We start from the raw sequence: 23,731 nt of genomic DNA, 5'->3' as shown, positions 1-23,731 counted from the left end.
TGAATAGTACAGAGACTACACTCCTTAGAGTTACCAATAATGTAGCTGATTCAGGAGCTCTTAGCATGTTGATACTTCTTGATCTTAGCTCAGCCTTTGAAACCATATCTCATGATCTATTACTCTCTCGTATGCGCAGCATTCGTATTACTGGATCCGCCCTTTCCTGGTTTTCCTCATATCTCAGTGACAGACGTCAATATGTAGATAAAAATCTTTAAAAATCTTAAATCTTCTTTGATATCTGTGACTAAGGGTGTTCCACAGGGCTCAGTTTTAGGTGCATTGCTCTTCAATATTTACATGTTGCCACTTTGGCAAATAACTAAAAAACTATGAAGGCGTATTTTCATTGTTACGCAGATGACACTCAGATCTATGTTAGCATTAGCCCAGTTCAGACTACACCACCACCTGCTCTATCTGACTGTATCCATGACATAAAGTCATGGAAGAGTTTGAACTTTTTAAAATTGAATGCTAGCAAAACTGAATTGCTTTTAATTGGCTCTAAGTCACTGATATTTAGCTCATCTGTCCTTGGTATCAGTATCGATGGGATTCTAATAACACCTTCTCCCCATGTCCGCAACCTCAGAGTTATCTTTGACCCTACACTCACTTTTGACATCCACATCAATTCAGTTGTTAAGACGGCATTTTTCCATCTTTGCAATATTTCTTCAATATTTCTCAGTCAAGCCGATGTAGAAACGCTTGTGCATGCAATGTTCTCTTTTCTGGCCTCCCTGTCAAAACGCTCACTAAGTTATAGTATGTTCAAAATGACGCTGCTAGGATCGTCACCTTTTCAAAAAAGAATGACCACATCACCCCTGTCCTTCAGAGTCTTCACAGGTTGCCCATTACATTCCGTATTCAGTACAAAGTTCTACTTATAACATATAAAGTTCTGTGCAACAAGGCTCCTCAATACTTGACAGAGCTTCTTGATCTATATGTCCCATCCCATACTTTCGCAAAATTCAAGCCTTCATCATATTCATAGATATAAATTGACTTCTATGGGTGGTCGATCATTTAATGTAGTAGCTCCCAAGTTATGGAATACTCTCCCACAGTCTATTCAGACGGCAACCTCTTTGTTTTCATTCAAATCTCTGTTAAAGACTTACTTTTTCTTACTGTTTTATCGTTGTTCCGTTTATACTTGAATGTTTACCTGTATTGCCTTGTGTTCAATGTGTTGTTGTTCTTGGGCATGGGAAAGGCGCTACATAAATAAAAGTGATGATGATGATGATCTCCAACACTGGGACTGGGGACACCTGTCCTAGAGCTAACCAGTCAGCACTCAGTAGCAGTAATGTTAACCGATCAGCACTCAGTAGCAGTAATGCTAACCAATCGCTGCTCAGTAGCAGTAATGCTAACCAAGCTTTGATGTTTTTAATGGAATAGTTCATTCTACTTTCCAAAATTAAAAGATGTTCTGTCATGAATGGTTAGAAACATGTTTTTCCTTTTTAGCTGTTTAGCTCTGTTGACTCCCCTTCATTGAGGATTCGCTCATGAGCACCCCCTAGCGTTCAGCATGCATTGTTTTGATATAACAGAAGAAATAGGAGGTATCTGGGCTCACCTAAAAGTGGCAGTGAACATAGGTCCAAAAACAAGTACATTCATGCTTTGCAGTAGCTCACTTCAAACTCAAGTTAAATGATGAAGGATGACTGATGACTTACCATTGATTATTTTTTATTAATTTAAAATAAGTTTGGATTAAAGTGACACTGGATAAGTTTTTACATCCTAATCCATGTTTGAATAAATTTGTTAATCCTCATAGTCATCCTCAGACATTTTCTGTGTATCCATATCTATGTCAACGTAGTCCTCATCAGAGATATCTGAATCCTCTCTCTGGTGGACAGCGACTTCTATATTTTCATAATCATCATCATCATCATCATCATCATCATCATCGTCATCAAACTTGTTCCCTGTGTAGGTAATCCCCCATGAGGTTTTGACACCTATAGAATCATGAAAATACGCTTTGTGAAAAGTGAAAAATGACATTGATCAAATATTACTGCAGCTTTTTTCTAAATATAGTTTAAATGTTATATACTGTACATATGCTTTAAGGTATTAAAGAGGTCCCTTAGTTCAGTAGTTAGGGTTACTGCCCAGAAATCAGTATCTTGGCATCTGTGCCACACTTTTTGAGTCACTCAGTGCCCCAAAGTTCCTACTATCAGGGACATGGCCAGTGCCTGAATTCATATTCCCTAAGTACTTATTCACTACATACTGGACTAGTGTGTAAATTGAGATACAAACTTAGTTTCTCTTTCTTTTAGGATGGTATTTGATTGTTAATTATTTAATTTGCTACACTATCCTGCGCAATTTATATAAATGTATTCACCTGCATAGCCATTGCCCAGTCTGATATTCTCCATTTCATCCTCTATATTAACATAGTCCTCACTAGAATCATCTGAGTCTTCTTTCTGGCAAAAAATTGTTTCTGCGTTTTCGTAATCTTCAGAGTCGTCAAAATGATCCATTTCATTCTTGCCTCCAGTAATCCTGTATGTGTTTTCGGCACCTACAGAAGAATTGTGTGAAAAAATTAACTCATTAGAACATGAAAAATTTTATTTGTTAATGAGGCAGCAAATTTATCTGCACCAAGAACTTGTTATTTGAGTACCAGTCGTCAACAGCAGAGATTCTCAGTTCAGTTTTAAAAACATTGTTTTATGAACATAATGAAAATACGACTTGATTCAAAACAAAAAGTACTCACAAAGTCTGTGATCCATTTTAACAGCCATCTGGTCCTTTTGTTTTGTGCATTTTCTTATGAAGAAAATGATGACTGGCACTAATATGAGTAACAGTCCTGCTGCCACTCCAAAACCGATGAAGAGAGCCAGTGATGCTGTGAGAGAAATCACCATTAAGATTTTCTTTAAAGTGACCAAAGGAGCAAACAAAGACTGGTGCCTGTTACTGTACCTTTCACAGAGACAGCCAAGAGTTCAGTGGTAGGAGAGCTAAATGTGCGTGAAGACACGTTTACTTCATAAACACAGCTGTAGTTTCCCTGGTGGATAAAATCTGCCCCAGGAAAGAAGAAGGTGGTTGAGTGGTTAACAGCTGACTGAGTTCTGGTGATACTGGATCCACTGAACTCCAAGTGGAAAGAGCCTCCTGGATACTGTGGTTTGGTGGAGCAGATGATGGAGAAGCTGTAGCCCCTGGTTGCCTCTTGCCACTGAGTTCCCCAATAGATCCTTCCATCAGGATCACTGAAGGAAATATCGGGCTGCAACAAGTTCACTGTAAAGAGAAAAAAAACTTTTAAAAACTGTAAAATAGCAGACAGGCTTCAACACAAAAACTCCAAACATAGTGTTTGCCACAACAAAGCAACAGAACTACTTTGTGGAAAAATCACTCTGGTTTGTCCTGAGCAAAGCCCACTTTTGGAAAATGTGTAGGTCATGCCGTTAAGGTACATTCCAATTGCCCTAATAGTTCCCTGCCAAGTGAATTACAGTGGGTATTCATATATTTAAGGGAGATTCTATACCAGACGGGAATATGAAAGAGAACTTAATACTGCATCAGCAGTAGTGAATAATAGTATTGTCACAACAGAGGCCCACCAAACCTGCTTGTTAATGACAACTACATAAATTTCTTTTTGTGTAAAATATATAGTAATGAATTAAAAGCCGTTTGTCATTTTCTTAATTTGCTTTGCAAGTAGCTGCCACTGCAATAATGCTAATGTCCTCTAATGCCAAAGGATTTTCTTGAGTGGTTATCATTTTGTTGATATTGGATCCATAATACTTTAATGCGTAACCAATCAGGGAATTATTAAAAGATATTTCATTGTTCTTTGAAGGTACGAGCATAGCAGAAACATACCATGCTTTCTGGACTTGAAAACTGAAGACTCCTCAATGACAAAACATTAAAATGACATATTAAAACATGCAAAGTATCAGCCAAGCTTTAACTCAAAATACTGTACAGAATTGTCTTACCTACAACAGAGAAATGAACAGAGCTGCTCTGTGGAGAACTGAAATCACGACTGGACACTCTGGTCTGGTACTGGCAGTAGTAAGACCCCTCATGAACAAAGTCCACTTTTGGTAAACTGAAGGTGACAGAGGTTCCACTCTTGGTCTCTCTAAATGACCCAGAGTTCTGTATCAGAGTGAAGGATCCACCTTTGAACTGGGTTTCTACAGAGCAGGTGATGTCAACCTTCTGTCCCCATGCAACCTCCTTGGTGGGGTGGAGAGAGATGCGTGGAGTTTGTAAAATTACTGGAAAAGGAAATATTTGACCGTGAGAATTTTTTGCAGTTCACTTAAGTGGTTTGCATTCATTACTTTCTTAGCAAAGCAGATGCCCTTTACAAATGTGTTACACAGAAACCAGAAAAGCTCTTTGAGTAACTGTAAACCATGATGCAAACATGTAGTGACAGCTACACTCTCATTTCTGGGAATAACAAAGTGCACAATTGGTAATTGCTGACTGTAAGCATTGATAAAGGAGACTGAAGACTAATTCTTATAAGATTCAAGAATATGAGGCAAGACACTTACTTAGATTATAAAAAAAAAAAAAAACTTGTGCTGGTAATACGTTCTTATATTCTGGTAAAAAATCAAACCATTTTCCTTTACCTTTATATCTGGTAATTCTTCACTAAATCAGGGGCAGGATAGCATGTCAGCTGAAGCTTAATATTCATAAAAATAAAAGAACAAGTGTGTAGTTCAGTAAATGCAGTATGATGTGGATCTAGTATGATGTCATCTTTCATTTGGACACAAGAAATTAATTAATGTAGGTGATGCTGCTAAGAGCTGAGACATGAATTTAGTCATGTGTATTAATAGGCTACGTTTACACAACTGGGAAAAGTGGCTCAAACTGATTTTCTCACCAAATCCGATTGTGTTGTTTTGCTGCTTATAGTATCTTTCAAAAGTATTCTTTCAAATGTGACATCAGTTTGAAAAGATCAGCTCCTAAACTGACCCGCATGCACAAAAGAACAGAGCATTGCTTCACACGGCTCATCCAGAGGTAAACAATCACGACTGTCAACTAACACCAATCACTCCTGGAAGATCAGCTTTATCTTCACCAGCATCAGAGGAGCCAGCTTCACTGACTGACAGCTGGGCTCATCACCCAGAAAGTGTTAGAGCTCTAAAAAGGCAGCGGTCACTTCTTTGGTTCACATCCTTGGATTCTTTAAACTTTGCTTTCAGACTTTGAACTGTTCTTTGACGCTGCAGCCTTGTTCTCCTACAGCCGCAGTTGGCCATTTCTTTCATAATCTCTTTTGAAGAGCACAGAGGGTTCTGGATACATCTCTTCTAATTTTTTGGTACAAAAAACATCAACCTAAATGTTTATGAGTCTCAGCAAAAATGATGACGAATGTTGAGTTGGATTGGCGTAAAAGTCACAGGAATTCCGATCTGGCTGTTCAGGCTGAGTCGCATTGTCACAGATTGCATATGGAAATTAATTCAGTACCACATATGAAAGAGTCTCAAGTCAGAATTGAACATGTCAGATTCAGTGTGTTTTTTTTGTAACATCTGTGTCACATATAAAGAAAAAGATTGAATTTGGCTCACTTTTACCTGCGGTGTGAACAGAGCTCTAGAGTCCTGAAATGGTTTGTGGAATATTTATTTGATGCCACTACTTACTGTGCATCACTATTGTCTTTCAAAGCTATTATTAAAGTTCATGCTGTTTGCTATTTATATATGCTATATATATATACTCAGTGAGAACAGCATTTTCCCAAAAATATCTTTTCGCCATCATGTGGATGGGCCTTGTCACTGTAAACACTAATTTGTTTTATTTTTCTTCAAATATTAATTGCAGTTTTGTATAGTGCATTATTCATGTTACAGGCTCTTATAATTCAGTTGTACTGTCTAATTTACAAGCCCCTCCTGCGTTGAAATTGGTGTATTCCAGGCTCTCCAGAACTAGGGTTGGGACCTAGACCAAAGATCTATGTCTTTGGGAAAATTTCTCTCTGAGCAAAGTTTGGGACTCTTAGCTAATCTTGACCATTTTGACAACTAATCTATCTAATACGGTTGGTATAGTGTGGTGGTTAACACCTCTGCCTTCTATACTGTAGATTGGGGTTCAATCCCCCACCAGGGCAACCTCCCTACACTATACCAATAAGGCAAAACTCATAACACTACCTTGGCCTACCTGTGTACAATGATCAAATTGTTAGTCGCTCTGAATAAGAGCATCAACCAAATTCCACAAATGTAAATGTAATAAAACAAATATATTGGTAAAACAAAAGGAATGACTGTTGATTCCAGGTGAACAGCAATGATCTCTGTCCACTGCACACCAATGGTTCAACTGTGGAGACAGTCAAAAGCTCCAGGTTCGTTTGTGTGAACATCACTAACAACCTCACCTGGGCTCTCAACCCCACCCACCTATTCAAGAACATCCAGCAATGACTTCAGTTCCTGTAGAGGATGAAAAGAGCAAACCTCCACCCTTCCATACTTAATACATTCTACAGGGAGATGATAAAGAGTGGCCTATATGATAAGGGAACAGCTTAGAAGATCACTGAGGCTCTACACAGCATCGACGCATCCTACCACATTCACAAGGTCACCAGCATTGTGGACGCCTTCACCCACTCCTTTCATAAACTCTTGACCATTTTTCAGTCTGACAGGGGGTCCCAGAGCAATCGTTCCACCACCTCCAGTCTCTGGAACAGCTTATTTCCTGAAGCAGTCAGATTACTGAATGCACTGACTCTTTCCATCATCCACCACTGACTGACAACATACCTCTTTACCTCCTCTGCACACCAGAAAACACATTCCTAAACCATCACTGCACACCTGCAATTTAATAAAAAAAATGCTGCTATGGGACCTCAGTCTTTCTGTACACTGTAAAATTGACAATTGTTGCACTAGTTTCTCCACTCAAATTATGTTTTGACACCCACCCACTTGTGTAAATTGTTTTGTTATCCTGTCTAGTTGGCATCATGTGTATTTGCCATGTATATTTATTGTTCTGTGTTTTTATTGTCCTGTCCTTTGTGCATTTTGTGTGTGTGTGTCGGCACTCAGTGTGGTCATGTGTAATACACTGCTGTTTTGCATTTTGGGCCTGAAGAACAACATTTTGTTCCAATGTATGCAAGTGATGGTGAGGAATGACAATAAAGACCACTTGATTTGCCTGCAACTGACCGAGCAAAAGTGATGACAAACTTGAAAAGCCCTTTGACATTCTTCACAACACCTGCAGACATTAGAGCCTTCGGTCAGCAGACACTAATAAAAAACATCCCCCTACACACATGGTGAGAAATGTACAGTTCTGAGTTTATTAAGAATTCTGGAAAGAATGTCTAAGTTAGATTAATGAGTGATAGTACTGTGCTAACATCACCGGACATAGTGTATACCAGCATTCATGCCAAACACATATTTTAAAGTCACATTTTCAAAATAGCCTTCAGTAATTCCTTTAAATTAGGATAGAATTTGCCGAATTGGTTTCAAATGATCGCATTATTATTGTTAAAGTGAACGTATTTTTATGTTATCTATGCACTCACCCACAGTAATGTCAATGGAGTTGCTTCTGGAGGATGTGATGGAGCTACTTCCCTGGTATGAATAGTCACAGCTGTACTGACCCTGATGTGAGGAATCCACAGTCAAAAAAAATGTTGTTGAAGATTCAGATATTTGGGATTTTACTGCTCTGCCATTACTGTACAAACGGAAGTTTGCAGAGATGCAGGTTGGGTTGGTTAAGGCACATTTGAACTGAACAGCTTCCCCAGGCGAGACAGCAGAGGGTAATGAGGTCAGGGTGAGTGAGGGACTCTTTAGGACATCTGTTAAAGGAATATGATCAGTAATGTTGTAAATGTATTTAAAGAGTAAACTGATGTTAAAATTATTACTTACTTGAACACACAACTCCAGCATCTTCTTCATGTCCACAGTCCTCCTTTCCAAATCCTCTGTGTGAACACTGAGTTAAGTAATTCTCAGTTCCTCTACACCCAACATTATCAAGCCATGTTGATTCACTTCCCTGACCAAAATGGGCATCGCTGTGTGCGCTGACTGCTTTGCCACATCCCATCTGTCTGCAAACCACCGCTGCATCATTGATGTCCCAGTCATCATCACACACTGTTCCCCACCAGCCGTTGTGTTTGATCTCTACTCTGCCACAACAGCGACTCTTACCATTCACCAGCCTGATCTCATCAGGACCTGATTTATCATATGGGGGAAAAAATCTATTTGAGTGTATTTACCACTTAGTATTTAAAATTGATGACTGTATTTCAAAATTATGATGTGTCATACCATATATACATCAGTCAAATAGAACCCCATTTCCCCAAAAATTGGAACGCTTTACAAAATGTAAATAAAAACAAAATGCAGTGATGTGCGCATCATTTAAACACTACATTTCATTGACAGTAGTATATATCACGTTAAAAAATATTTTAATAACAAAATTTCTCAGTTTCAGCATTTGATTTGTTGCCTTTGTAGTTTTTTTTCGTTTAAATATGTGCTTTAAATGATTTGCATAACATTGCATTCTATTTTTATTTACCTTCTGCTCAGTGTGAGTCTGATTGATGTGTAGGTAAAAAATCAGAGCCAGGACAAAACAGAAAAAACTAACCAAAGTTTCAGTATATATTCAAGTATGTGTGTATTTATAAATAAACCAATGTTCATATGTTAACTTTTTTATTCTTTGTTTTTTCATAAGAACCATTTTACAAGTCAATCTGAAATATTTTTTTATTTGTAAAATTAGAACTGAATGGTACACAGATGTCAGTATTGCTTACTGGCAAAAAGTGCTAAATGTTAAGGCATATCTGAATTTCTGCAAGGTTACAGTTGCCTTTATATACTAACTTGTCTGTTGCAGCAGTGAAATGCAGGCTCTTGTACAGGCACTTGAATATAACGGCTGCAACATTTAAGTTGGTACATTTGTGGCACACTGGTCAAATGGTCCAAACAAAACCCATAACTGAGGAAGAATTTTAACTGGTATAACGGATGATTCTGTGTGCCTCCTACTACTTATAATATTATGTGATTTGACATTTGGTTTTCTTACCTGAGCACACAACACCAGCATCTTCATTATGGTTACAGTTGTGTTTACCCCATCCATTATGCCTGCATGCTGTGATGGAGCTTTCACGTCCGGAACAATACACATCATCCATCCATATTGGGTCATGTCCCCGACCAAAGTGGGCACTTTCTGTGGCTTTGTTTGCTCTGCCACATCCCATCTCTCTGCACACCACCGCAGCATCTTTGTCGTCCCAGCTATCATCACATACTGTTCCCCACTGGCCGTTATAATAGACCTCCACTCTACCAGAGCAGACACCATCACCATCGACAAGCCTTATATTTAAACCATCTAGAGCAAAAATACCACAATTTTATTAGCCAAAATTAGATTAGTCCTATAGTCTTGCTTGCTTTCAGTCCTAATTTGACATGCTGTCTGGACCTTCAGTACTATGTGATGCTATGGTGGTACAAGTTGAAGTCACATTAAGTGATCAGTCTTCATTGTATTCACTGCATACATATTCATACTGTTATTCACTAAAAGGTCACTTACCAGTTAATACTGAAGCACTGAGAGCACTGGCTACTGAAACAAAGAACACATTGCTTTTGTTAAACCAACTAATAAAGTCTCAGACAATAATCCTAATAGCAGCTGTAGGATTATTTCTGTGGAAGGTTTTGTTAATCACCTTTTCTAATGCATAAATCAGCTACCTCAATGTGAGGAAGGTCTGAATTGTTCAAAGAGGTTGCATGAATTGTTGATTGTTAATTACAAATAAATGAAAAATACATAGAAATAATAAAAAGCTTGTGGTACTGTGTCATCAAAATTCTGCTTTTGGTGAATGCAAACATGAAGAAATTAGACTGATTATAGAGAAATGGGAAAAAGGTCAAATGATTTTGACACTGCTAAAATCAATAAATTCTTGCCGAAAAAAAAAAAAACAATTGGGAAGACAACTCCCTTAAAAAGATGCTTATTTGGAGGTTCTTTGGAAAGACAGTGGTTCTATATAGAACCAAAAACAGTTAAAAAACAATTGGTTGAATAAAGGGTTTTCTTGCATGGTGAAATAGTTCTTAAGATTAATGGAGACTGTGTTGTATATCACTGTTGCCAGAAGATAACCTCTCCAAAATGAACTTTTCAGGAAAAGGAAAAACCTACTTTACTTTTAATGTAAGTCAATGGAGCCAGACTTTTTTTCCCCAAGTCATTTTGGGCTGTTTCTTTTGGTCCATTCGTCATGAAATTTACACACAATGTAACAACAGGTGTTTTTAAAATATGTCAAAGACTAAAAAAACAACAGAAGATTTTCTTCTGACAGCAGCGATATGGTTCTGTACAGCACCGAAAAGGGTTCTGCTATTGTTTATGATGTCAAGCTTGTAACAATAAAAGAACCCTTTTCAAAAAGGTTCCACAAAGAACAATATACAACACATTCTGTAGAACCATTTCACCATGCAAAGAACCAGTATGCAGGTAGTTCTTTGAGTGTTCATGTTTCTGTACAGAACCATTTGAAATGAACCAAATGAAGCCCAGTTTGTACCTACAGACAGTAAGAAGGATGTTGGGGATGTCCAACTCAAAGTTGACAGCTGAAGACATGAAGGGATTGGAGTTCTTCTTTTTTAAAAACATCAGCAAGATGAAACCTCTAAGCCAACAAGCTGATTTCACATAGAAAGTGCATACTGCTGCACATCAAGTTAAAAAGCATCATCGTGGCTCATTCAGAGGGAAGTTGTGGCGAGACCATAGTATCTGGACACTGTTCTCTGGACCTGTGAATATTACTGAGTAACATACAAGCACTTTACGTACTTGAAAATAAACTTAAAAAACTGAAGAATCACTTCAAATCAACTCAAAGAAGAATTGAAAATGTCTGATGTAAAAGTGTGGTAACTCAAAGACGTGGGATGATGGTGACTGTCTCCTAGACTCAGGACTATGTCTAGGCTCTGGCTGTTAGACGACAGCCCTGGGTCTTTTTAATGGCAAGGATCATTTAGAGCAAAACTTTTGCAAAATTTTACCACAGTTTCTCTCACCTAGACTAGACTGTGAAGTGCCCCAAACTTGATTTTAAACTATCTAACCTTCTCCACCTCCTTTGGCGTTTACCTGTGTTATTTACTATAAATGAAACAACTAGTATTAACATTGCCATGCATATATTTAGAAAACAAAAATAGTGAAAAAGACCAAAAAGACTTGTTAGCATGAACCGACAAGTGCATATACATGCACTCAATAATCCCATCGTAATCGGATTTCTGCAGTTAACCGATTATTCAAATGGTTATGTAAACACCATACTCCGACCTAAAAATCTGATAAAGAGTCTGGATTTTAGCTCAGTAATCAGATTTCTCAGTCCATTTAAACCAAACACTTTTGGAGTGGCACTGAAACCAAACACTAAATTAAAGATTTAAATATTATTCATCTTGTGGGTGATGTATGTTCATATTTTCAGGTAAAGTGGCACTGTGTTTAAAATAAAAGCCTCGGTATGAAGTTTGAGTTTTTTGTTATGTTTACGTCTCGTCTTCTTCTGTAAGTTTATTTGCTGGTTGTAAAGCAGAAGTCTGATTACTGTCTGACTCATGTAGACCTGGAGTTTGCCCATTATCTTATTACTCAAGTGCATGTAAAAGTGTTGATTGGAGTACTGACAAAATCTGATTTTCTGCAGTTATCGGATTATTGAGTGCATATAAAACACACGCATTCTCCTGTCCGTTGGTTACACTCTTGAAAAAAAGATGGACAGACATTCACATATAGGGAATAAGATAAAATAAATAGAAAATAAAGTAAAATAAAAACCTGCATTCCTACTCACTCACTCAGTCACACACACACACACACACACACACACACACACACACACACACACACACACACACACAGTCATACAGTCATGCATGGGTTCTTTAGTAGAGACAGGGGTTCTATATTGAACCATGAACACTCAGCAAAGCATTTTCATGATTAAAGGGTTCTTTGCATGACGAAATTCTTTAGCTTTAGGTTGCTTAGCTTGATGGAGAATGTGTTGTATAGGGTTCTTTGTAACACCAAACACTGTTGTTGAAAGCTTGACATCGTGACAATAGTAGAACCTTTTTAGTGTTATATAGAACCATTGTCAAAAAGGTGCTATATTGAACACTAAACAAAAAAAAATACTTTATACAAATACCATACACAAAAATTCCCCACCAATCTGAAGATCCATTTCACCATGCAAAGAACTCTTTAATCATGAAAGGGTTCGGTGAGTGTTCATGGCTGAATATAGAACCCTTGAAGCACCATCTCTCTTAAGAGTGTTCTGTCCAGGTTAGCATCCACCACACCACTAATTTCATTTTGTAAAATGTTTTTAATATTGATAATTGCTGCTGCTTGGGCATAATTCATTAATTTCATTGGATTATATATAGGATCTTTGGGTTGTTGGCCAGTACTAAATTCACTGTAGTTTTTTCTGAATGGTCAGTTGTACACATCTGTTGAGATCATGAATTTTCAGTTGGTTATAAGAGTAGTATGGACACATATCTGTCATATTAAATGAACATATCTTTTGCAATGTAGCAGTAGTTTTCAGTAGAATGATACTAATACAGCAAAACCTCCTTACAGTAAGATCTACACATTTAAAAAAATGGTTCTTCTGATTGCAGCAGAATATGCTTTAAATAGTTCTTTGTAGACTTTTTTGGAGCTTGACATCATAACAACAGAAGAACTCATTTTGGTGCTATATAGAACCCATTTCAAAAAAGGTTAGAGAGGTAGTGTGTTATTGCAAATAAAATCACGGCTGTGATTTGGTGGCCGTAGATCATCACAGCCATTATGTTATAGTGATAACACACTCCTCGAGTGTTCCATTGCTTTAATACAACAGTTAAATAAATAAACTAAGAATTTAATAAATTGGGCAGTGAGCGCTGCGTTTAATATGTTTTAATTTTGGCAGTTCCTTCTGCCAAATTATAGTTCCTTAACAAGCAGCTTGTTGCCACTTCAGAGTAACGAGCTCCACACAGACCAACTGACTGTTTGGAAATTTAGTGTCGTCTCATCTTCAGAGTATGACCAAATTGGCTGTCGGTCAAATATGATCTTAAAAGTGTCCGTTTTCTGTTTGTGGCAAAGTTAAAACAGTCAAATGGCTTGAGCATCTCCTGTCAAAGTTGTTGCTTAGCAATGGCATCTCAGCGGAGTGATAGTGTTTGTGAAAAACAAGAACGCTTCTCAACCAATCAGCTTGGAAGGAACTAACTGTTGTATAAAGACCCATATACAATATATTCTCCATCAATCTGAAGAACCATCTGACTATGCAAAGAATCTCAATCATGCAAAAGGTTATTTGAGTGTACGTGGTTCTACCTTGAACCATTTTCTTTACTAAAGAACCCTTGAAGAACCATCTTGTGTAAAATTTCTCTCATTATTAAGTATCTACTCCAGGTCTACTCATGTAGACCTGGAGTTTGCCCATTATCTTATTACTCAAGTGCATGTAAAAGTGTTGATTGGAGTACTGACAAAATCTGATTTTCTGCAGTTATCGGATTATTGAGTGCATATAAAACACACGCATTCTCCTGTCCATTGGTTACACTCTTGAAAAAAAGATGGACAGACATTCACATATAGGGAATAAGATAAAATAAATAGAAAATAAAGTAAAATAAAAACCTGCATTCCTACTCACTCACTCAGTCACACACACACACACACACACACACACACACACACACACACACACACACACACACACACACACACACCTTGAACCATTTTCTTTACTAAAGAACCCTTGAAGAACCATCTTGTGAAACATTTCTCTCATTATTAAGGCAGTGTCTCATCTTGAGATGAGCCCCGTGCGTCTTGGCACACCCATGCCCAAACACAAGGTAATTACTGTGAACAAGGCATACATAACATTGCTGTTGTTGTAATGTATTTTTCATTGTCTCCATAATCAAGTTCACCCTAATGAAGGGTGAGTTGAAATGTTATACCAAAACCAAACAATCCAAACATTTCCTTACATTAATTCATTAGTAGATCAGGTATATATTTTCAATTTGTTTCAAAAAACAGTCAAGTGGGCATGACTGCTTCTCTCTCTCCAAAAGAATTTATGCTTCACTGTAAGATCAGACATAATGGAACAATATAACTATTTCATATACAGCTTCATATGTGCCATACAACAATACTGTCAGTATTGCTAAAAAATAATTGACAAATGTTTAAGTTGAATTTACCGAGCATTAAAGTGAGCATCCTGGTCTTTGGGTCCATGTTCAGTTGGATGTTAATCCAGTGTGCGCCACTGGCTTCAGGCGGTTCTGCTCTTGCAGTGCTGATGGCTGAGTTTTATAGAGGTTGCTGAAGTGAAGTTTCAGTTCCTTTTCACCCTTTTCCTGTTTTGTAAATGCTATACTCTTAACACTTGGAGGCACACACCACAGTTGATTTGTAATTTCTGTCAAAAGTAAATTATTTCAAACATTTCAGTTATCTCAGCTTTTTCCTCATTTTATAATGAGTGCTTTGTATTTTCCTGTTTATCTTTCGATGTTTTCATTCTGCTCTATGGGCATGTCATGTATTTTCATCAGAGAATCATAAGAGTTCAGTTTTTAGCTTGAAACACAGATTTTTCAACCCTTTTGTTTTTGGTACCTCAGTTTTATATTTATTTCCTACCATTTTCTTAAACTTAATTGTCACATCTGTTCCACAAGTTTACCCCCTTGACAGATAAACATCTGTTTTATTTTATTCCTGGTCAGGTTCGCTCCTGTAGTTTCCAACATGCTGCAGGGAAAGAGACCAAATCCCGAAACACATAGTACACAAACTGCAATACCTCACTAAACATGACTAAAGTGTTAAAAGGCTCTTCTCTGTTACTTCCCCTTTACATTTTACTCTAGAGATGCAAAAACCAAGCAAGCATAAATGATAGAACAATGAAAGCTACAGTGAATAGTTTTTTACTCTCAGCAGAAGGAACCTGACATCTGAATAAGTGGAAAAAAAAAACACCTCCAAAAATCTTTGGAGCATAACAAACGCTATATATGGCCCATTCTACCAAGTTAATTCAGACACCAGTTACACAGGAAAAAAAACTGTTAAGTCTTCAGGCCTTTTATATTTTCAAGGACTTTGTTATGAATCTCTTTAAATTTCAGACATTAATATAGATAGTAATAAACTAAATATACAAAAAATCATTATTTATATGATATTTTCTGTTGGGAGGTGTTTGTCCCAAACCCAAACCCCTAAAGTTACGCTTGTGAAAATAATGCTTACACTTTTTTCAGTGTTTTTTCTTTATAATTATTTTTTTATTATTATTTTAATGTGAAGTTGATAGATTTAGATTAATCAGGAGTTTCTTTAAAAACTGCTGTCCCTTGCTTTCATGTCAGTACCAAAACACTTTAGAGCAGGAAGTGAGACTGCATCTCTCATGGCCACATAGTGAGCAGTTACATTCCATCATTTTGAAGTAACTGTGTCCCAAAGTCTGAATATCAGTGTGGAACATTAAGAATGTCACTACCAAAACACATACTTTCTGCAGTTCAGTACTTTTTTGTGTTTTAAAAAAGTTGTCTCTACCAAAATATTTGGTACAATTTTTCCACATATATATATATATATATATATATAAGTCAGAATATCAGTTCAGAGCTCTATGAGTCAGGAGGAAATGAACTCCTCCATTCTAGGCTCTGTTACTCTGTGCCAGTAATTCAAAACAATCATTACAAATGTTGCGAAAAATTTTGAGAATGTTTGCTTTTAGATGAGACCAAGATCATGGCTGTAGCCCAAAGTATGTGAGAAGAGAGCTGCTTTTGCTGCTTTTGGATGATGGATCAGGCAAAAATGGGGTGACAGTTAAAAGGTTAAGTTAGAGCTACATATTTTTCTGTTGTTACTGTGCTACTGAGCTGTCTGAGAATTATGATCAGAAGTAGTCTACATGGTGATTTGCACTTACAGGCAACAAAAATGTGGCTAGACAATTGAATTGGGGAGTGGAGGAGGCTGCAGCAGTCTCAATTTTAGAACTGCAACTGCTAAAAGCAATAATAGCAATAAAACATTGTGAACATCATAATAATTTGAACATAGTAGAGACCCATGTGTGCTGGTTTTAGAGTGGAGTTTATCTTCAGTAGCTGCACTGTTCAAGTGACCTTGTTTTTTATTACAATCAACTGTTTTGTGGGTGTGTTCTGAATGCAGGTTGTGGTTAATTCGTTTGTTCGTTCGATCTATCTATCTATCTACAACCTCAATTCCAATGAAGTTGGGACGTTGTGTAAAACATAAATAAAAACAGAATACAATGATTTGCAAATCCTTTTCAACATATATTCAATTGAATACACTACAAAGACAAGATATTTAATGTTCAAACGGATAAACTTTATTGTTTTTTGCAAATATTCACTCATTTTGAATTTGATGCCTGCAACACGTTCCAAAGAAGTTGTGCATGTTTACCACTGTGTTACATCACCTTTCCTTTAAACAACACTCAAGAAGCGTTTGGGAACTGAGGACACTAATTCTTGAATCTTTGTAGGTGGAATTCTTTCCCATTCTTGCTTGATGTACAACTTCAGCTGCTCAACAGTCCGGAGTCTCTGTTGTCGTATTTTGCGCTTCATAATGTGCCACACATTTTCAATGGGAGACAGGTCTGGACTACAGGCAGGCCAGTTTAGTACCCGCACTCTTTTACTATGAAGCCACGCTGTTGTAACACGTGCAGAATGTGGCTTGGCATTGTCTTGCTGAAATAAGCAGGACGTTCCTGAAAAAGACGTTGCTTGGATGGCAGCATATGTTGCTCCAAAACCTGTATGTACCTTTCAGCATTAATGGTGCCTTCACAGATGTGCAAGTTACTTATGTAATGGGCACTAACACACCCCCATACCATCAGAGAGGCTGGCTTTTGAGCTTTGCACTGATAACAATCTGGACATTCCTTTTCCTCTTTGGCCCAGAGGACACGACGTCCATGATTTCCAAAAACAATTTGAAATGTGGACTCGTCAGACCACAGGACACTTTTCCACTCTGCGTCAGTCCATCTAAGATGAGCTCGGGCCCAGAGAAGCCGGCGGCGTTTCTGGGTGTTGTTGATATTTGGCTTTTGCTTTGCATGCCAGTGTTTTAACTTGTACTTGTAGACAGAGCGGCGAACTGTGTTCACTGACAGTGGTTTTCTGAAGTGTTCCTGAGACCATGTGGTAAATATCCGTTACAAAATGATGTCGGTTTTTAATGCAGTGTCGCCTGAGGGATCGAAGGTCACGGGCATTCAATGTTGGTTTTCTGCCTTGCCGCATACTTTCAGAGATTTCACCAGATTCTCTGAATCTTTTGATGATATTATGGACTGTAGATGATGAAATCCCTAAATTCCTTGCAACTGAACGTTGAGAAATGTTGTTTTTAAACTGTTGGACCATTTGCTCACGCAGTTGTTCACAAAGTGGTGAACCTCGCCCCATCCTTGCTTGTGAATGACTGAGCCTTTCAGGGATTATCCTTTTATACCTAATCATGACACTCACAATTTTCACAAGTTTCCAATTAACCTGTTCACCTGTGGAATGTTCCAAACAGGTGTTTTTTGAGCATTCCTCAACTTTCCCAGTCGTTTGTTGCCCCTGTCCCAACTTCTTTGGAATGTGCTGCAGGTACCAAATTCAAAATGAGTGAATATTTAAAAAAACTATAAGGTTTATCTGTTTGAACATTAAATATCTTGTCTTTGTAGTGTATTCAATTGAATATAGGTTGTATCTATCTATAGTAAAGCCCATAAGTATAATGGAGGGACTAAAAATGTCTGTAATTGCTAAATGTTACATTTTTCTAAACTAAAGCTGAAAGTCTACATTTCAGTCACATATCGATCTAAATCCAGACTCAGGGCATTTTTCTTTTACCTTTATTGAATGTGATTATGAGAAAATCTAACCACCTGTCCTGACTTATGGTGGACACTTTACTAGTGACACAGTGGAATAAGCAGGTTTGTCACAGTGTTACGGTTGATTATAATCTGGATGCTCGCTACATCCTTCCTGAATGTCAGCTTCTTTTATTCCTCCTATCACTGCTCAGTAACGGTACCACTATCTGCCATTATTTTGATCAAGCTTAGAGTTATTTTAGCAGCAATCTATTGTTCGTGTGAATGCACTTTGAATTTGTAGCTCCAGATACAAAGGATGTGCCTGGAGGATCTATAATAACAATACCTGATACTTTGGCAGAACAACGGGATTTACCATTTACAAAGACAAATATAAAAAGTCACATGAATTAAAGAAACATTTGCATTGTCCTTGCCGGTAGTGATCTGTGGGCTGTTTACTTCCATGCATTAAGTCATCAGAGGTGAGATAGAAATAAAAAAAGCATTTTTCACACCCGCTGTGGCAGTATGCTTTAGTGTAGGATGCTTAATGGTGTGGTTTTTAAGTTTGCTGTTTTGTTTCTGTCTTTAATATGTACATTTCATCTGCCTGATTTGAATTTGGAGTAAAAAAAAAAGTGGTCATCAAGAGTGGACGCATGCTTTATAGGGAATTATACAACAGTAAATTCCAGCTACATAAGCTGATTGGTTGAGAGGTGTTCTAACTGTGCTGTTATTTCACCACAACATCACAAGTTTATCAAAAACATGATCACTCCACTAAGACACACGTTGCTAAGCAATGACTTTGAGAGCTGTAGTAGATGCTCAAGCCATTTGATCGTTTTTACTTCTTACTTTGCCACAAACAAAAAACACTTTTAAGATCATATTTGACCGACAGCTGATTTGGTCAGGCTCTGAAGATGAGACGACACTAAATTGCCAAAGTGTCATCACCACTGAGCAACTTTTCAGTGGCAGTTGTAACAGAAGAACAGCTAAACAACCTGGAATCAGCCAGAAATGAACCCAATGCCATTTGCCAAATGTGTCTGATCTTCAGAGTCTGACCCAATTGGACTGAGCCATAAAACCTATACGCAATAAAAATAAAAAAATGACAGTTTGAGAATTTAATGTAAGGAGCTGGAGAACGAACTACCAGTTCTCTGTTCTGAGTCCAGTTCTCAGGAATTCAAGTTCAAAGTTCAAGTTCAAAGTGTTTATTGTCATATGTACAGAGGAAACAGATTTCCTTATATACAATGAAAAGCTTACTTTGCTCCTCGCTAAGAATGCCAGATATAACATTAAGAATATAAAGAGTATATATACAACCATATATATTAATCAAGAAATAGTGCAATGTATAAATTACAGTGGTATGGATAAATAGTGCTGTGCCTTGCCGGGAACATGATTATCTGCAGCAGAAATGAGTAGTAAAGTGCGATTGTAAACATGTGCTACAGTTAAAGTGACAGTAGTTGCAGGTTATTCCTGAGGAAAGAGTTCTTTACCAGTGGGGTACACATCACACGTCTGTACCTAAGTCTGGCAGACCGAAGTGTGAATAGTTATTTCTGGTTCAGAACTCTGATTGCGGTGGGGAAGAAGGAGTTCTTTAGCCTGGAGGTCTTGCACATCATACTCCTATACCTCCGGCCTGAGGGCAGAGGTTTGAACAGACCGTGCTGGGGGTGGGTGGGGTCTTTGATGATGGAGGCAGCTTTCCTTTGGACTCTGTGGTTGTAAATGTTCTGCAGAGAGTGCAGTGGAGAATTGGTGATCTTCTCTGCAGTCTTCACCACTCTCTGTAGGCATTTACGATCCATCACGGTCAAGCTGCCGTACCACACGGTGATGCAGGTGGTCAGGAGGCTCTCAATGACGCAGTTGTAGAAGTTGCTGAGGATCACCGGAGACATCCCAAACCTCCTTAGCCTCCTCAGGAAGTACAGCCGCTGTTGAGCCTTTCTGACTAGCTGCTTGGTGTTCAGTGACCATGTGAGGTCTTCACTGATGTGGACACCCAGGTATTTAAAGCTGCTCACCCTCTCCACCTCGAGCTCCCGGATGAAAAGTGGCCGATGAGGTCTCCTCTCCTTCCTCATGTCCACTATCAGCTCCTTTGTCTTGTCCGTGTTGAGGATGAGGTTGTTAACATCACACCATGACACCAGTCTGGTCACCTCCCTCCTGTAGGCTGCTTCATCTCCACCAGTGATACGTCCTATCACTGCTGTGTCGTCAGCAAACTTCAGGATGATGTTGTCCTTGTGGGAGGCGACACAGTCATGGGTGAAGAGGGTGTAGAGAATAGGGCTGAGGACGCAGCCCTGTGGAGTGCCGATGTAGGTGGTGATGCTGGCTGAAGTCCTGTTGCTGATCCTGACAGACTGGGGCCTGCCAGTCAGGAAGTCCAAAAGCCAGTCACAGAGGGTGGGGTGCAGGCCGAGTGTGGAGAGTTTGTGGGTGAGTTTGTGTGGGATGACCGTATTGAAGGCTGAGCTGTAGTCAACAAAGAGCATCCTGATGTAGGAGTCTTTGTTTTCCAGGTGGGAGAGGGAGTAGTGAAGGGCAGCAGCGACTGCGTCCGAGGTGGATCTGTTGTGACGGTAGGCGTACTGCAGGGGGTCCAGCGTGTCTGGTATACTGTCTTGTATGTGGGCCAGCACCACTCTCTCAAAGCACTTCATAATGATTGGAGTGAGTGCTACTGGTCTGTAGTCATTCAGGCTGGTGGGGGGGCTCTTCTTAGGAATGGGGACAATGACTGTCCTTTTATAGCAGGTAGGAACAATGCTCTGGCTGAGAGAGAGATTGAAAATGGAGGTCAGTACATTAGCCAGCTCGTTCACACATGCTCTGAGGGCCCGCCCAGGAATCTTGTCTGGTCCTGGTGCCTTGCGGGGGTTGATCTTTCTCAGAGCTCTGCAGACCTGGCCTGTTGATACTGACAGAGGGGGGGACAGGGGTTGTGTGGGCTGTGTGTGTGTGAACCTCCCGGTGCTAGTGCTGGAGGTTTCGAAGCGGGTGTAGAAGGTGATGAGGTCGTCCGGTAGGCTGTCTGTGGAGCTGATGTTGCTGGTGATGGTCCTGTATTCTGTAATGTGTTGGAGGCCTTGCCACATCTGCCTGGAGTCAGCAGTGGAGTAGAAGCCATCCAGTTTCTCTCTGTACTGCCTCTTGGCTGCTGTGATGACTTTCCTCAGTCTGTACTTCGTAGCTTTGTACTCTGTCTCATTGCCTGATCTGTATGCAAGAGAGCGAGCATGGAGCATGTGTCGTACCTGACTGTTAATCCAGGGCTTCTGGTTGGGGAACCTCTTCACTTGTGTGGTGGGCACGATGTAATCCACACACGTGCTGATGTAGCCAGACACATGTTCAGCATATTCCTGTATGCTGACAGAAGAGTCCTCCGTAGTGGCTGCAGCTTTAAACACATCCCAGTCTGTCGTAGCAAAACAGTCCTGCAGTATGCTCTCAGTCTCCGGAGACCATACTTGAACTGTTTTGGTAACCGGATGTGATTGTTTCAGCCTTTGTCTGTAAGCCATGAACAAGGAGATGTGGTCTGAGAGTCCAAAGTGGGGGCGGGGTGCAGCCCTGTATGCACCGCGTACATTACTGTACACGTGATCCAGGATGTTATTGTCACGAGTTGGAACGTCCACGGTAGTATTTCGGAAATACAGTCCGTAAGTTGCACTGGTTGAAGTCACCGGCAATGATAAACACGGCATCAGGGTGAGCCGTCTCTAACGCGCTGATGACGTCATGGAGTTTGCCGAGCGCTGCCGCAGAGTTAGCCCGCGGATTAATATATACAGAGCAGAAACTCCAGGTCTGGTGAGCAGTGCTTGTAAACGGTCCGTATGTCTCTACACCACGCGTTGTTTACAAACACACACACACCTCCACCCTTAGCCTTACCGGAGGCTGCCGTGCGATCTCCGCGATGCACAGAGTGAGTCTCTGGCTGGATAGCGCTGTCCAGTACTCTGTCTGAGAGCCAGGTTTCAGTAAAGATTAGAGCGCAGCACTCTCTTGTTTCCCGCTGAGATGTTATCCTAGCTCTCAGCTCGTCCAGCTTGTTCTCCAGTGACCGCACGTTAGCTAGCAAGAGGCTAGGCACTGGTGGTCGGCTAGCGCGAGCCTTTAGCCTAGCATGCAGCCCTCCCCTCTTGCCTCGCTTGCGTCGCCGCCTCTGAAGCACTCTACTCGGATCAGAGTGCTCACTCGCGGTCGGTAGGTCTGGGTCTTCCTGGTTTTGGTGGTGGTGGCTGCGGGAGCGGACAATGGGTTGTAGCTCCGGTGGAATAAAGCCGCTAAATCTGTGCATGTTGTCTTTTGCGATGTCCAGCAGAGTTTGTCTGTCGTAAGTTAAGAGTGCCTGGCACTTGTGCACTGTAAAGAGAGCGTTAATGCACAGAAAGAGAAGAAAAAGCCGGCATTCTTGAGCAGAGCGAGCAAACACGTCTGCCTCGGGGGGCGCCATGTTGCTTCAACTGAGTAGTGCCAATATAAATGCTACAAATAGCTAGTAGAGGGCAGAGGCTCAGATATTTATTAAAGACTGTTGAACTAGTAGATTATACAAAGTCCCAGAATCGCCCCAATTTGCGACAAGACCAAAACATATGATAGAGGGTCGCGGGGTCCTCATCGCTGCAAGGACAGGTTGGCTTAACCTCAGGATAAATTTGTGCTAATTTAGCATTGCACAGATGAGCTCTATGGATAACTTTCAGTTGCATTATGTTTAACACTGCACAAGAGGACACACTGCACAAACTACAGCCCACCATCTTTCCTCCAACTCAAGATCCAACTGCGCTTCCCATTTAGTCTTGGCCTCAGAAATCTTTGTCTTATTAAAAGACAAAATCTTATTATAAAAAATTGAAATAAGCATTCCCTCAGTTTTCACAGTAAAAAAGTCATCCCAGGGGAGAGCTGGGGGACATTCCGGAAACATGGGAAAAGGGGATTCTGCCCAGTGACAAACTTGGAAGAATCTAAAAAGGTCTGTTCTAGGGAGCTTAAATTTGTGGAGTAACTGCTAAATGTGCCATTAAAGAAATTCTTAAAGGTGGTAATACCTCTCCCCTCCTAACTTATACATCTGGAGTCCAGGGTTGCAGGCTTAAATAATGATTTTTGCATATTGGACTTGAAACAGATGCCTCATTAAAGTGAAACATTCTGCAAGACTGGGTCCAGATCTTTAGAGTAGACACTAATGAATTGGAGGAAAAATGAGAGGGGAATATGGGAAGAGAGGATTAAACCAAGGCACAAATAAAAGAGAAGTGACAGAAAAGGGATTCCATGATAAATGGTATTTAAACCAAAAAGCAATTTTTTGTATGTTGGCTGTGAAATAGTAATACATAAAATTAGGGAGGGCCAAGCCACCAGAAGAACAGGGACACTGAAGAATTCCTTTCCTGATACGGGGACACGACCACCCCAAATAAACCCAGTGACAGCCTTATCAATAGAAACAAAAAACCATTTAGGGAG

General features: G+C 39.6%; 1 protein-coding gene across 1 annotated transcript; it reads right to left on the bottom strand.

Annotated features, from left to right (window-relative positions):
• Positions 1-1,702: 1,702 nt before the first annotated feature.
• LOC108444002 lies at positions 1,703-22,703 on the bottom strand. The gene is made up of 14 exons (XM_037544915.1): positions 22,139-22,703; positions 21,864-21,999; positions 20,828-21,751; positions 20,493-20,605; positions 14,496-14,600; positions 9,727-9,759; positions 9,205-9,519; positions 8,013-8,327; positions 7,655-7,939; positions 4,032-4,319; positions 2,992-3,315; positions 2,780-2,914; positions 2,396-2,578; positions 1,703-1,997 (listed from the first exon to the last, which is right to left on the bottom strand). Exons 1-14 carry the CDS (start codon positions 22,701-22,703, stop codon positions 1,798-1,800), a joined length of 3,921 nt encoding a protein of 1,306 aa, XP_037400812.1. The 3' UTR covers positions 1,703-1,797.
• Positions 22,704-23,731: the final 1,028 nt, after the last annotated feature.

This window comes from Pygocentrus nattereri, chromosome 14 (assembly GCF_015220715.1).
Source record: "Pygocentrus nattereri isolate fPygNat1 chromosome 14, fPygNat1.pri, whole genome shotgun sequence".
NCBI lineage: Eukaryota > Metazoa > Chordata > Actinopteri > Characiformes > Serrasalmidae > Pygocentrus > Pygocentrus nattereri.
This window is presented reverse-complemented; position numbering and strand designations above follow the sequence as displayed.

Coding starts and splice junctions, on each gene's coding strand:
- LOC108444002 (XM_037544915.1), bottom strand. CDS start 22,703: ATGGCGCCCCCCGAGGCAGACGTGTTTGCTCGCTCTGCTCAAGAATGC. Junction 2,915..2,991: donor CTTGGCTGTCTCTGTGAAAG/GTACAGTAACAG, acceptor TTTCTCTCACAG/CATCACTGGCTCTCTTCATC. Junction 2,579..2,779: donor TAAAATGGATCACAGACTTT/GTGAGTACTTTT, acceptor ATTCTTCTGTAG/GTGCCGAAAACACATACAGG.